General features: G+C 37.9%; 1 protein-coding gene across 1 annotated transcript in view; it reads right to left on the reverse strand.

The window, feature by feature from the left end:
* ADGRG2 (adhesion G protein-coupled receptor G2) overlaps positions 1-13,291 on the reverse strand; it is a 106,582-nt gene extending 93,291 nt beyond the window's left edge. The window contains 1 exon segment of the mRNA XM_036745032.1: positions 13,174-13,291. Coding sequence (XP_036600927.1) covers positions 13,174-13,291 — 118 coding nt within the window.
* Between the last annotated feature and the right edge of the window lie 3,147 nt (positions 13,292-16,438).

Below are 16,438 nucleotides of genomic sequence, written 5' to 3' on the forward strand. Positions count from 1 at the left end.
AAGTCCCGTGCTGGGGTCAGGAAGAGTCAGACACGACTGAAAACATGTAAACACCACAAAAGTATATCAGGTCTTCCTGAGTTACAGCCCAGTACTCCATTCACTGAGTCACCTGGTTGCCTAAGCACTATCATAGCCATTTTAAAAAGAGGAAATAGGGGCCCAGAGTGGCTAATTGACTTGCTTGTGGTCAAATGAATAGTAAAGTCAGGGTTCCTTCCATTTCTTAAACTTATGTTTATGACTGTGGCATGAGATGCAATATTCTAAATGAAAAGTTCCCTTCCTAAAGGACAATAATTGTGCACAATCCAGACACAATCTCTTAGTTAAACAAATAAGTTTCAAAATTGAATTACAAGCAGAAAGTATACCAGACCCAATTACATTATGAGAGACATGATTTGGCCCACAACAAAATAGAACCCCATTAATTCTGTCACTGAAAATAGGATTGTGAGAGTTTTAGGAGGACTGGAGTATTTAATATTTTATCAGCCCTTGCTCCAGAGTGTCTGCTTCTCATTCTTAGGTTTGTTTCTGTTGCTGGGTGATTGAAATTGGCTTTGTTAATTTGGCTCTGTGGTCAAAATACCTTACTTATTTCTTCCTAGTTAATGAATTACCCAGCTGCTTTAAAATGAAATATATTCTGTTTTTATATTCATTCATTCATTCAATTAATTTCTATTTAGTATCTACAGTGTGCCAAGTTGTTGTTGTGTTCATTTTTCATGTTGAAGAAGACCAATGACCTCACAATGTTGGGGTCAAAATACCATGTACTCTACTGTGGATGGTCAGTTCAACACAAGCTCGGAAGGCTCTACCACAGGTTGGACACAAATAGTCCATTTGAATATTTGGGATGGAGATGTCTCTAGATTTGCATAATGTGCTGTGGCGGATACAAGAAAGGATAAGACGTAAGCCTCACTTTCCTGGAACAGTGTAGGAAGGGAAATTAGACATGCACTGGAAGCATTAAAATGAGAAGTGTTATGGGGAACCACAGTACTATGGATTGTAAACTATAAGCCCCAACTCTCAGATCTCAGATCCTAACTTCAAACCAAATCCCCAACCAAAAACCAAACAAATTTGTGCTCCACTAACTTAGAGTTTCTGATGTTTTGAATGGGAGGATGCAGTTTTCCCTTGTTAAGTCTTTCCTCCTAGTTCCATACTCAGGTCAAATCAGCTCAATTTGTGATCTCCTCCCTGTATACACTCTATTTACTCTAAATCTCAACCTGTTATTTTTCAAAGTGTAAGTTAATATTGTAAGCAAGTGGAAGTCTTTTAATTAAGTAATTGAGCAATCAATTTCATCAAAAGGTATTTATTAAGCACCTGTTATGTGCTGCTATGCTAGGCACTAGGATACAAATTAAACAAGCCTTACTCTCAAGCATATATTCTACTGGGGGAGAAATCTACAGATATATATATATATATATATATATATATATATATATATATATATATATATATATTTATATATATATATATTTATATACACTTACGCATATAGATAGATGTATATAGATAGATATATGAACATAGATAGATAGATGTATGTATATAGATAGATAGATATATGTATATAGATAGATAGATAGATGTACATAGATAGATAGATATATGTATGGATATGCACATTTAATGAAGGAGAGCATTAGCAGCTGGGGGATCGAGGAAGATTTTGTGTAAAAGGCAGGGTTTGAGCCCCAAAAGTGAGGGTTTAGATGAAGTGGAGAATACATTCCAGGCATAGAGGGTGGCCAGCACAAAGGCATAGGAGATTGAGATCATGAGTGAGGAACAGAGAAAAGGCTGGTTTGTCTGGACCCTAAGGGAAGTAATGTGTAATAAAACGGGAAGGGTAAGCCGGGGCCAGGATGTGAAGGGCTTTAAAAGCCAAATACCAAAATGAAGACAACCCAGTTTTCACAGTTGATGGTAGTAGTAGTGGTAGCTACAAATCATTCTCATTTATTCATTAGCTTACACTTAGCCTAATTAGACAGGCTAAGTTTTGGGGAAAAAATTAAAATAGCATTAAATTTAAAGTAGAATTTAACTGAGATTTTTAACTAACCTGAATTAGTCTAACCTCAATTACCTCAGATATGTGGAAATTTTACTGTGTATTCGAATGCGTGTAAAAAAAGAATCATAGACTTAGAGTTGGAGGGGACCTTGGAGGTCATTTAAGTGCTAGGCCTGGCATTAGGAAGACCTGAGTTCAAATCTAATCCTAGACACTTATTAGCTATGTGACCCTGGGCAAACCATTTACTTCCTGTTTGCCTCAGTTTCCTCATCAACTATTAACACTACCTACTTCCTAAGGTTGTTGTGATGATCAATTAAGATAGCACAGTGCTGGGCACAGAGTGAGCACTGTATAAGAGTTAGTGATTTTTATTCCACTTTTGGACGGCTTTGATTGTTTGAAAATGTTTGTTTTAGCAAAGCCCAAAATTTTCATCCCTTTTAGCTTTTACCCATCGTTACTAACTCTGTATTCTCAAGTCAAAGGGGTAGGGATTGGACTGGAGCTATGATTTCATTGGTTTGGGGAACTCCAGGGTAAAGAAAATCCCTCTGTCAATGTAGGGCAGCACCTTAGAGTCTCAGCAGCCTAGAGCACTGAAAGGGTACTAACTCGACCATGGTAACACAGTCAGTATGGGTCAGAGGTTGGATGTGGACTCAGGTCTTCCTGGCTTCAAAGATGGCTCTCCATCCACTACACAACACGGCCTCTTGCCAGGCCTAGCAGAAATTTAATCCCTTTTCCAGTTTTGTTTCAGTCTTGTCTGACTCTTCGTGACCCTATTTTGGGGTTTTCTTGGCAAAGATACTGAAGTGGTTTGCCATTTCCTTCTACAGCTCGTTTTACAGGTGAGGAAACTCAGGTGAACAGGGTTAAGTGACTTGCCCAGGGTCACATGACTAGTAAGTGTTTGAGGCCAAATTTGAACTCAGGAAGATCAGTCTTCCTGACTTCAGGCCCAGCACTCTATTCACTACAAAAGCTAGCTGGCCTAGCTCTTTAGAAACCTGACAGTCCTCATGGCTATCCTAAATCTTTGGTTTTCCAAAATAAACATCTGCAGTTTCTTCACCTGGTCCTCCTAGGTCATATAGTCCAGCCCTCTGACCATATCTGTCTTTCTCTGGATTTGTTCCATTTTGTCAGTGTCAGTTCTTAAAGTCTGGTGCCTATGCTGAACACCCTGACCAGGGCAGAGTAAAATAGGTTTGTCACTGTCCTCTTCTGGCCACTACATATTTATTAATGGAACCTAATAATGACTTGTACTAAAACAATATCCTATAGGGTAAATTACTAGACAGAGAAAAACAGATAAAAGTGTAGCTGTCAAATTAGAATACCAGTGTAATGAATAACATAATTATCCTTAAACACCATGAAAAAATCTCTAAGATCTTTTGACTCTAAAATGAGCTGATTATTTTAATTTTGAGCATCACCAATCTACTTCCTTTTATTTCCTCATTTTAGGAGTCTAAGTACCTTTAACATAGCATTTCTGAGGAACAGTCAATTAATTATTAATAAAAATAAATCAGCTGAATAACTGCATTCCTCAGCTCTCTCTTAATCTTTATCCAGTCCTTTGTTGGGGTATAAACCCAACCCAGAATGTATGAGTCACTTTGAAGCTTTGGTGAGAGGCCTGAATAGAGTCATTTAAATTGCTTCCGGGAATAGGTCTGACCTCCAAAGCTTGTGCCAAAAATAAAGGAATTGTAATTGAAATGGTTGTAACTCATAGGTCTTAGAAAAAAAAGTTTCATAGGGATAATTGGAATCTGAACTAACCAGCCAGTCAGGCGGTTTTCAATCCCTACCATGGGGATGAAGAGGTGGCAAGATTTATGTGCTGTTAAGAAATGGAGAGCAATTGTAACATCTTTCTTTGTCTCCCACCCTTTCCCCCAAGAGGGATTGATAATGGCTATGAAAAGAATTTTGAGGTCAAGGGCAATGGAGATGAAAAAGGAAAACAAAAGAGGAAAGGAGGAAAGGAAGAAAGAAAGAATGAAAAATAGAAAGAGAAAGAAAGAAGAAAAGGGGGAGGGAAGAAGAAGGGAGGAAGGAAGGATAAGTGGAAGGAAGGAAGAAAAGAAGGAAGGAAAAAGAATGAAACAAGGAATGAGGGAGAAAAGATAGAAGGAAGGGAAGAAGAAAGAAAGAATGAAGGAAAGAAGGAAGAAAGGAAAGAAAGAAGGGAAGGAGGAAAGAAGGCAGAAAGAAGAGGAGAGAGATGGAAGAAGGAAGGAAGGAGGGAGGAAAGGAAGGAAGAAAGGAAGGAAGGAAGGAAGGAAGGAAGGAAGGAAGGAAGGAAGGAAGGAAAGAAGGAAAGAAGGAAGGAAAGAAAGAATGAAGGAAAGAAGGAAGAAAGGAAAGAAAGAAGGGAAGGAGGAAAGAAGGAAGAAAGAAGAGGAGATAGATGGAGGAAGGAAGGAAGGAAGGAAAATTGTTTTGGTTTTGGTGGGTTTAGTAATTTGATCATTAACAGCATGAGGTCCAAGACCCCTACAGACATCATAGCTTCAGATTAGAGAAATACTTTTTTATTTATGCTCTCCAACCCCTTCTGCTCATGCAAGTCTGCACATGCAGGAACCAGCACATTTTGGTCTACAAATATCTCACTCCTTTTTTGTTGCTACTACTTATTTAACTGTATCACCCTGACATTCCAAAATGATTTCACAGGTTCTCCTTATCTATGGGAGCAGTTTGTACAAATCACCATTTTACCCCTCATAAGTACAAGCCTTTACTAACACCAGTTTTTTTTTTCTTTAAACCTCCAATAAGGCTGGGGGAAAAAGTTCTTCTGCTTTTCCTGCCAAATCTTTACAACCCAGCATTTAAGGAAGCAGCATTATGCATGAAGGAAAATATTTTAGTTGGGTCACAATGTGCAGAAGTCTTCCCAGACTCACACCAGACCTGCCATGACTTTGCTAGAGGCACTGTACCTCAGTGGCTAAAGGGCTAGTCCTAGAGATACAAATGCCTGGATTTAAATCTAGCCTCTGACACATTGAACAGCTGGGTGGCACAGTGCTTCCCACATGGGGTCACAACTCACAGTTTACGAAGTGCTGAAGGGCTCACAAGTGGAAAAAGTTTAAGAACCCCTGGTTTAGAGCACTAGGCTTGGAATCAGGAAAACTTGTCTTCCTGAGCTCAATTCTGGCCTCAGATACTTACTGGCTGTGTGACCTTGGGCAAGTCACTTAACCCTGTTTGCCTCAGTTTCCTCATCTGTAAAATGAGCTGAAGAAGGAAATGGCAAACCACTTTAGTATCTTTGCCAAGAAAACCCCAAATGGGATCATGTGTACTGGGGCATTGGGCTGTGTGAGCCTAAGCAAATCTCTGAACTGCCCTGAGGGTCAGTTTCCTTATAATAGCAATAATCACGCCTGGAGTACCTATCTTACAGGACTATTGCAGTGAAATAATGTATGTAAATGTAAATACACTTATAAGCATATACATCGTATTTCTCCTCCCATGTCCCACAATATAAAGTCTCTAAGGACTGGACAGTATTTCATTTTTGTCTTTGAATCTCTAGTGCCTAGAGCATTTTTTTTCTTTGACAGGACATGTGATTTAATTGGTTTTGGGGACTCTCAAAGAGGAAACTCCTTTACCAATGTATATCAGCATCTGCTCTTCAGTTTATAGTCTTAGAAAGTTGCCTGGGGGCACTGAGAAATTATGCAATTTGCCCAGGCTCACACAACCACTTGATGTCAGGAATAGATCTTGAACTAGAGTCTTCCTGACATTGAGGCTGGGTCGCTAGCCACCCTTCTACCTGCCTCTCACTTAGTAGGAGCTTAATAAATGCTTATGCAGTGCTTGATAAAATGAATGTTAGTTATCAGCTTGGCATGCAGTGGGTAATATACACAGTTCTAGAAAGAACCTCTTTCTGTCAACTTTCAAAAAAAAGAGTGTTGTTGGTTTGCCTGTGATTCTGAACATAAATGGCCATTATGGCTTTATTTATTCTACGTGCTTCACAAAAGATAATGTTTATCCACCTTCCAATAATCCGACAGGAACCATTAACAGAAGAAGGCTGAATAGTTAATCAATGAGTCATATAGCAAACATAAATTAGGTCTAACTAAATGAATCAGAGTCTTGCAATGAATGGCCTTTCAAAGCTGCCTAGGAACCAATGCAGGCCAAAGTTTGCATGTGAATTTAATGAATTTATTGTGATCTCCTAATTGAAACTAAATTGTAAATAAGTTAGGCCCAGGAGAGCCTGTCTTTTAGTCCTTTTTATTTATGTCTGACTCTTCATGACCCCCATTTAGGATTTCCTTGGCAAAGATACTGGAGCGGTTTGACATTTCCTTCTCCAGCTCATTTTATAGGTGAGGAAACTGAGGCAAGCAGGGTTTGCCCAGGGTCACACAGCTATTAAGTGGCTGAAGCCAGATTTGAACTCAGGAAGATGAGTCTTCCTAACTCCAGGCCTGGCACTCTATCCACTGTGCCACCTAGCTACCCAGAAGGAATCTTAGGGATCTTTTATTCCAGTCTCACTGTTGCTAATTTTTTCCCTTTTATCTCCAAAAATATATTATGTTTCATGTGGGTTGGCTCTTTGGGAGGGGAAAATGAAAAGGAATTCTGTGGGAAAATTTGATGATACAGAAAAAAAGATACCAATGAAAAATTTATTAAAAAGGAGTTAACAATGTAAGTCAAGAAAAGACATTGGAATAAAAATATACTGGAGTACTACTCCAAATTTTAGACTCAAGGAGTGTCTTGGGAAATGGTTTTCAACTATTTCCAAACTGGTCCCTTTGACTGATTCAATCAATTAACAAATATTTATTCATGTTTACATAGTGATTTTATAGTGTACAGAGGACATTCCTCAGAACCCTATGAGGTAATGGCAAGCTTTATTATTCTCATTCTGCAGTTGGGGAAGCTTGGGCCCAGAGAGCTCCAGTTACTTATTCATGGTTAAAGAGTTAATGAGGGTCAAACCCAGGATCTGAATTCACATAGCTTCCTTTCCACAGTGCCATATTATGGGAAGACAGCTTCTAGGATGGGATGATAAGCAGTTTAAATGCTGCTGGTTGATCACAGAGGAAAAGAAGGGAGAAAAATTCCATTGGATTCAGAGATTAGGAGAGTATTGAGTCCATTCTCACTAGGCACTTAGCATGGAGTAGGAATTGTGCACCATTTCATGCAAAGCTATTGTGTTAAGGTTAGGTGGAGCATGTGGCCTGAAATCAGGAAGACCAGAGTTCAAATGTGACCTCAGACACTTACTAGCTGTGTGACCCTGGGCAAGTCACTTAATTCTCTTTGCCTTAGCTTCCTCACCTGTAAAATGAGCTGGAGAAGGAAATGGCAAACCACTCCAGTATCTCTGCCAAGAAAACCCCAAATGAGGACACAAAGAGTCTGACATGATTGAAATGACTGAACAATAATGATGTGTGAAGGACTCTGGAGGATACAAAGTAGAGCACATGGTTGAAGGCATATATACATACATACACCTCATATATTTTATACACACATACATACACTTACACATCCATATATAACATACACGCATGTGTGTATGTACTTAGATATGTATATATACACATATTTATGGGCAGGTGGACAGTTGGTTTTAGAGGTGACGTGATGAACTTTAGATGGGCTGATCTTGAGATGAAGGGAGATTCAAGCGGAAGTATTAAAAAAATTAGGCTCAGAGTTATAGATATGAGATTTGCATATTCAATATGCAAATATGCTAGCCACAAGGGATACAAATACAGGAATGAAATAATGTCTGCCCTCAAAGAGGGCATGTGCATGAGGTACACATTGAAGTATAGACAAAATAAATGCAAGGCAATTTTTTTGGGAAGGAGGCCCTAGCATCCAGGATAGATCAGAAAAGGCTTCATGTAGAAAGTAGTGCTGGAGCTGAGCTTTGAAGGAAACTGGGGATTCTGAGAGGTAGAGGGGAGGAAGAAATGCAGTCCATGTATCAGAGACAGCTAGTTTAAAGGTACAGAATTGGGAATGGCATGGTTTGTGGAGAGTTTGGCTAACTTGGAGGAAAAAGGGTGTGGGATGAGTTTGGCCTGTTTGGCTAGACCTTAGAATGTGTGAAAGGTAGTAACATGCAGTTAGCATAGAAAGATAAATTGGACTTATGTTGGGATAGCTTTAATTGCTTAAAAAAAGGATCTTTATTTAATCCTAGAGGTAGTAGGGAGCCAGGAAAGTTTACTGAGCATGGTCAGACCTATGCTTTAGGAAAATTATTTTGGCATGGTCAGACCTATGCTTTAGGAAAATTATTTTGGCAATCTGTTCTATTTATTTCGCAGAGTTATTATGAGGCTTAAATGAAATTACATATGTAAAGTGCCATATAAATGTCAGTTGTTTTCATTAATTTGTCCTTAATTCAGCTGCAAAAATAATTTTTCTAATGGTATGATCATTTCTTGCTTCAGAATTAAAGATAAATTCTTTATGTTGACATTTAAGTTCCTCCAGGGGTTACCAATTTCCAACTTTTACAGCTGTATTTTACACTAATCCTGTTCACATACTCTTAATTCCAGCCAAAATGGATTTTGATCTATTTCCTAATCCTTTCCTGCCTTCTCCTGCCACCAGGCATTTATGCACATCCCCATGCATTCTTCATGTCTAGAATAGCCTCTTGAGATCATTCTCTTCCTTTAAGACCTAGTTCAGGTGTCACCTTTCTCATGAAGCATTGCCTAAACCTAACCATAAGTGACACTTCTCTCTCCAATTTTTATCCTCGTTTAATCTCATTTCTGTACTTATTATAGATTAACTTGCATCAAATTTATTTATATATCATCCTCTTAAAAGACATTAAGCTTTCTGAGGGCAAGGTTTGTGTTTAGCTTGTTTTTCCCCCCCAGGGTCCAGCAGAGTGCATTGTATGTAGCAGGAATTTACCATAATTTCATTAAGACAGGTGCTCCCTGAAACGATGCAAGTTGCAGCCCACCTTCTCATCTTCTGTGACTCTTGTTCATAACCTCCAGTAAATTTTTCATAAAGGGAGTCAACCTAATGTGCTGGCCCCTCCTCTGAGAACTCTTAGCATTATGCAGATATCAAACACACAGGTTGTCCAATCTGTTATCCCTCACTATTGCTATGTGACCATCCATTTCCTATTCCAACCACACACCTCTTTGATGAGATCTGTAACACAACTTTTGGTAAGCAATTCTCCATTGGTAATATGCTTCAGTCTAATTATCTTTATTATTTCCCTTTTGGAGAACTGAAACTTGAATTCTCTGGAGACTATAGTATTGTGCGATCTGTAGCTGTCTAGCATCTCTGAAAAAAGACAGGCCTTTATTTCAGGAAGAAGCTTGAGATGGTTGGAGGCACTGAACAATTTCCAAAAATCTAACCAGCATGTTCTCAGATCATTCATTTCTGGGATAATATCAATGCCCATATGCAGTGACTTTCCAAGATACATGTACTGATAAACCAAATTTATGAACTATACTTCCACTTACATATCACAGTCTGGTCAAAAGATACTTTCATTCATTCTTTTCCTCATATATTAGGTTATACTCTTTAGTGACTGTGGAGGCTCAGCAATGTGCTGAGGTTTGATATAGTCAGAACAATATCATCTGCAAACAGTAGCATGTTGAAGCCATCATCTTCTATATAGAATTCCTCTTCCACTTGGATTTTATTTTGGACAGTGGCAAACACCTTTGGCAAGTATATATCCTCTTCTCTCCCCCACCCCGACCTGTTCGATGCTACCCTTGAGAACCATGAAGAGATTTCTGTTGTGGCCCTTTTAAGGGATATTGCATGATTTTAAAGTAGGTGCAGCAGACAACCTATTGATGGAGGAAGTATTTTGCTCTATGGAATGAAATGGTACTCTATTGTAAGATTGTCTTCTCAAATCTGTACCATGCATGGATGTTCTCAATGCATATGTTATTTTCACAAACACTTGTTAGAAACAGGAAAATTTGTAGAGACAGGGGAGTTATTAAATGTTAATATTTTTCATTGTGTTTATATTCACCCTACCTCAGTGTGTACCACCATCTTCCCAGTTAACTTCTAAGTCATTCAACTCTTTCACCTTTCCCTTCCCTCCCAACTACTGACATCTAATCACTTGCCAAGTCTTGCTTATTCCACATCCATGATCTGCATGCATCTGTCCCTTTCTTCACACTCACAAAGGTCCCCTTCTCCCCACTCACTCTAACTCATCACCTCTCACAGAGCTGGTGTTGCTGCCTTGGAAGAATATCTATACTCTAGCCATCTTTCCTAGAACTGGTAAAATAAGATAATCATTTCATTCTCCTGCTTGAAAACCTTTAGTGCCTCCAGGGCAAAACATGAATTTCTTAGCCTAACATTTAAGGCCCTCCACAATCTAGCCTTAGCTTATTTCACACAGCGGTCTTTAGACATTTTGACCAAATTAGCCCAATAGTGGTTCCCTACTCTTGTCCTACTGGCTCTCACAAGCCTGCCCCCTCTCTCCCTCCTTATCTTGCCAGTTGAAATCACCCTCTTCTTTCAATGGCCTGCTCTGGCACCACCTCATTCATAAAGTCTCTTCTTATCCCTTCAGGTAAAATCGATCTCTTCTTTCTCAGTTCTCTCAGAATATTTGCCTCTATCTCATTCTACCCTCTTTTATACTTAACTGTGAACATATTCTTTCTCCTTTAGTAGCCTATAAACTATAGTGACAAAGTTGGGCAGTTTATATACTACTCTATTAGAAGTAGGGGCCACTCCAATGTCTTAAGGGTTCACAGTTCTGTGAGCTGTGGCTGGGCTGATTTAAAGAGGATCAGGAGGCAGAGACTTGAGAGAAAAGTGAGATTGTATCTCTGGAAGTGAATACAGCAGAAAAAGACCTAGTTTTGGCTTAGGAGATAATAAACTTAGAGATTATAGTGAATGTGATCACCAAAGTAGTTCAAAGCCATAATTGTTTCCAAATGGAAAACTCCTGCAAGGACAGAATTATTAGCCATCTTCTGCCATGATGTCATTTCATATTTCTAGAAGAATCATACTTATTAGGAAGTTCTCCTTCAAATGCAAAAATGACATGAGCCCACCCCAAGAGCGGTAAGTAGCCACTGTAGTTGAATCTTATAGCCCCACAAGGCTAGTCATCAGGACTTCACCAAATAGCAGAATAACAAGTTGTGAAGGTTGCTGATCTACCAAGAATTTGTTAGTACTACCTTCCTTTGCTTCAAAGAAACACTGAATAATCTCTTGAAGGAAAGAAGGAAATCAGCTTTTATTTAACACCTACAATGTGCCAGGGGGTAGCTAGGTATACAGTGGATAGAGTGCTGTGCTGGCAGTCAGGAAGACTTATCTCTGTCGGTTCAAATTTGGCCTCAGACATTTCTTAGTTGGTGTAACCTTGGGCAAGTCACTGTTTGCCTCAATTCTTCATCTGTAAAATGAGCTATAGAAATAAATGGCAAACCACTCCAGTATCTTTTTTTGCCAAGAAAACTCCAATAGGGTCATGAAGAATCAGATATGACTTGAAATGACTCAACAGCAAAGTGCCAGGCACTGTGCTAAACGCTTTACTAATCCTCACAACAACTCTGGTAAAATAGTTACCCCCTTTTACAGTTAAGGAAACTGAGGCAGATAGCAGTTAAGCGACTCGCCCAGGGTCACTTGGCCAATAAATATCTGAGGCTATATTGGAACTGTGCCACCTAGGGGCCTATCAGTAAAACTACTGTGGTAGTATCTTGTAGAAATATAATCATTTACTTAGATCTGGAAGAGAACTGGAAACACAAGAGAAATATAAGAGAACTGTAGAAATACAATCATTTACTTAGAACCTGGAAGAGATCCATCAAGTTCAGCTCTCCCATTTTACAGATGAAGAAACTGAGGCACAGAGGAAGGAAAATCACTTTCCCAAGGTAATACAAATAATAAGTAACAGATCTGAACCTACGTCCTCTGATTTAAAACCCTTTGCACCAGGCTGCCTCTCTCATCCAGCAAAGGGTAATTTCTAACTAATGAGACTGATGGCATTCATCATAGAGGAGTTCATAGCCATTCCTATTGTTGAACCCTAAAGGAATATCTTGTTTTGGTGTCCTTTCTAAGAGAAAATATTTAGTTCTTGTACTTAGATCTTTCTAAAAACAAGAGACAATTATTACAACTTGGGATGAACTGTTAGCAGTACTCTCTAGCTTTCCTAGATGCAGCCAAACCCACCAATGAGCCCTTGATTACAGCATTTACTGCATATACAATTCGGAAGTTAATTATCTACTATTTTGTGTAATTTTCTGATTGTTCATGTGTATGAATCTTACCTCCCCAGCTAGATTTTAAAGTCTTTGAAGGCTGGGATTGTGTCTTACTCTTCTTCACATTTGTATATGCTGGCCACATACAAAATGAATGAGATGATGAGAGCAAGCTGTGTGGCTACCAGCCATAAGAGTGTCACACAATAGGTCCTATAAGTTGTGTTCTCTGGTACTGAAATCTTGGCTTCTCTCACTGGGTAGTTTTTCATTTATTTAGGTAGAGTGATTGACAATCAGAGAGTTTTCTGATTTATCTGATATGGTTTCTCATCGGTAGCCAAGGAAAGTTTTGTATTTTAAATATTGTTTCTTTTAATAATACATAATTCATAATAATAATCATGTACAACTGCATGACACTTCATGGTTTTCAAAGCTTTTTTGCATATCTGATCTCCTAGGAGAACTTTGCCTTCTTCAATTTCCATTTTCAATTTATTCTTTTTAAAAATTTTTTTTTGTTTTCAGTTTGGAATTCTCTTCCTCTTGCCCCTTCCCCATCCCACTGAGAAGGCAAGAAATATGATAGCCATTATATATTGAAGTCATATAAAACATATTTCCATATTTACCATGTTTGACTTATTTCTTAAAATTATTTGAAATGTGTTCTCCAAAAATGAATTCTATATTGATTTTTTTCTTCTTTGGAACTTTCTGTTTTGGTGTGTTAAAGGATATGCAAAAAAAAGGATACCTTACCTTGCTGGGATGTAACTAGAACCATGTGAAACCAGATAATAGCAAGGGATATTTTAAACTTCAGGAAAAGACCTTCAGTTCTGCCAAGACTGTAGTATTGTCCTCCAGAGGAAATCATTCTAGAACATATAAGGGAAAGACAATCTATGATCTGATTCAACTTAATTAAATAAACGACTTTTAAAAAGTGTCTATTATGCACCAGACACTAGGTATACAAAATGAAAATAAAAACTAGTACCTACATTCAAGGAGTTGATTTTCTACTGGGAGTTGGAGAGGAGGGATACACCATTTATATAGATATGTAAATATAACATATATGCAAAATTATACAAAGTAATTCCAAGAGAAAGAAAGCAGTAGCAATTGAGGAAAGGCCTCTTGAAGGAGATGGCACTTGACCATTGCTTTGAAGGAAGCTAGGGATTCTAAGAGATGGAAGTGAGAAGGAAGGGAATTCCAAATATGAGAGACCAACTGCACAACAGAAATGGGAGATGGACAATTGTGTGAGGGGAAGAACAGGGCAGTGTGACTGGAAAAAAAAGAGGGTAGGAGAGAAAATTATAAGAGATAAGTTTGGAAAGGTAGATGGGAGATAATCTGTGATAGGCTTTAAAAGTTCTGGACTGAAACTTACTGTCTTGTAGCCCAGAAGAAACAGGGAGCCACTGAATATTTTTGAATAGTGGAGTACCATGGTCAGATGTGTGTGTCAGGAATATAATTTTGAACCAATTGAACCAATTATGTGCAAAACACTGTGCTAAATGAAGCATAAGATATAAAGATAAATAAGACATAGTCTTTGACCTTAAAGAGTTTATGATCTAGAAGCAGATATTAGTGCCAAGGGAATAATTCTTTCCTAGAGTATGACATGATCTTGGACTAGGGAGAGAATTGTAGGATCAGTCAGTCGGTCAGCCAATCACCAAACATCACTAACTTTGTGCCAGGCATTGCAATAAGTACTAGGGATACAAAGAAAGGCACAAACAGTCCCTGGATTCTCTTTTATTAGGAGAGACAAGATGTAAATAACAAGATATATACTGAATAGACAGAAGGTAATCTTAGAGGGGAAGGCACTAGCAGTTTATGGGATCAGGGAAAGCTTTCTGCAGAAGGTGGGATTTGAGATGAATCTTGAAGGAAGACAAGGAAACAAGAAGTGGAGGCGAGGAGGGGGAGCACTGGTGGCATGGGGAAGCAGCCAATGGAAAGGCATGGAAATGGTAGATGGAGCATTTCATGGGAGCAATAGCAAGGATAAGACAGGGTAGCTGGATCACAGGGTGTGTGGAGGTGAGCACAATGTGAGGAAATAAATGGTTTTGAACCCCCTGGATGAGTTGAATGAATGAGTTAATTCATATTAATTAATTCATATTAAATTCATAAGTCATATTAAATTCATGATTAAATTGATTCTTATTATAATAAATTAAATTCATATTAAAATTAGTATGACTTCATTCTTTAGCTTTGCCGCCTTGTGTAGCCAAACACTAAGTGTTGCACATGGTTGAAGGAGGCAATGGTATAATTTGTTGTTCTTCAGTTGTGTCCAACTCTTTGTGACCTTTTTTGGGGGGTTTTTGGGTTTGACATTTCCTTCTCCAGCATATTTTACAGATGAGGAACCGAAGTAAGCAGGACCAGTGACTTGCCCAGGGTCACATAGCTAGTAAGTGTCTGAGTCTGTATTTGAATTTAGGAAGATGAGACTTCCTGACTCCAGGCCTCTATGCACTGTGCCACCTAGCTGCCAGTGGTATAATAGAAAAAATGCTTAACTAGGAATCAGGACATTTGGGCTCTAGACCTGCTCTAGTACTAACTTTCTGCATAATCTTTGGAAAATTAATTCACCTCCATGGGCCTTCCTTCCTTTTTTTATTTTCTTATGAACGTGACAAACATCAGCAAACACAACCATTTTGTTAGGTAACCACAGGGGTTACTAAGTTAGGCTCCAGAGGTGTTCTGATGAGCTAGATTTACAGGCCCAACTTCATAGTATTTCTGCCCTTGGAATATATGAAAGGCTTATTAATATGGCCTTGGAGAGGGAAAAGAGAGAGTTTGAGATCTCAGTCCTGCATTAGGAAAGATCACTTTCTCCTGTGCTGCTACCAGAGTTGCCTTGTGTTCTCATACCATAAACAAAGGGACACAAGAAAATGCAAAGGACATGACTGATCACAGGTAAAACAGTTGTTTACAAAAATTTAGATTAGATGAGTCAGATGCAGTCTTTAATAAAACAAAAGGACATGATTAGAAACTATTACCAGTTGCAATTAGCTGAATTAAGGAAGGGGAGGTGATGAGGATTGTAAATTGTTCCATATCTTTTATCTTTTTCCTTTATCACTCCTGCCACTGGAGCAAGTACCCACAATTTAAAAAATCATTACAGTCTTACTGTAATGCTTTCCCTTTAGCTTCTGTATAAATATTTTATATATTTTGTAGTTATTTTTAAATTTATCTTTTTATCTCCTCCTGGAGGTTTTTACTGCCAATATACAGAAAAACTGATACTTTTTATAAATTTATTTTATATCCTGCTACTTTGCCTTTATTATTTTTATTTCCATTAATTTTGGCTAATTTTTTAGGATTCTCTGAATAAACTGTTATATTTGATACAAAACCCAGTAAGTTTGTTGTCTCTTTGCCTATACCTACTTCTTCTATTCCTTTTTTATCTTAGTATTTTGGTTAGCATTTCTTTCACTATATCAAATAATAGTGCTGGCAATAGATATCCTTGCTTTGCTCCTGAATTTTTTTTGAAAAGGCCGTAAGCATTTTTTTAGTCATAGATAATTGTAGATATTGGTTTTAAATGTATTATTTACCATTTTAAGGAAGTCAATTTATTCTTATAATTTTTGAGGTTTATTTTTTAACATAAAATGATGCTACATTTTGTCAAAAGTTTTTCTGCTTTTATTGGTACAATAAGGTGATATTTGTTGCTTTGTTATTAATATGGTCTATTGTGCATATTATTTTCTTGATATTCAACCAACCCTACATTCCAAGTCATAGTGTATAATATTTTAATATGTTGTTGTAGATTTTTTGCTAATATTTCATTCAATATTTTATATAAATATTTATTATAAATATTGGTAAATAGTTTCTTTTTCTGCTTTATTTCTCCCTGTTTAGGTGTCAGGAATATATTTATCTCATAGAGGAAGTTTGATCAGATCCCATCTTTTCGTACTTTTTAAATCAATTTGTG

Source organism: Trichosurus vulpecula, chromosome 2 (assembly GCF_011100635.1).
Source record: "Trichosurus vulpecula isolate mTriVul1 chromosome 2, mTriVul1.pri, whole genome shotgun sequence".
NCBI classification, from domain to species: domain Eukaryota; kingdom Metazoa; phylum Chordata; class Mammalia; order Diprotodontia; family Phalangeridae; genus Trichosurus; species Trichosurus vulpecula.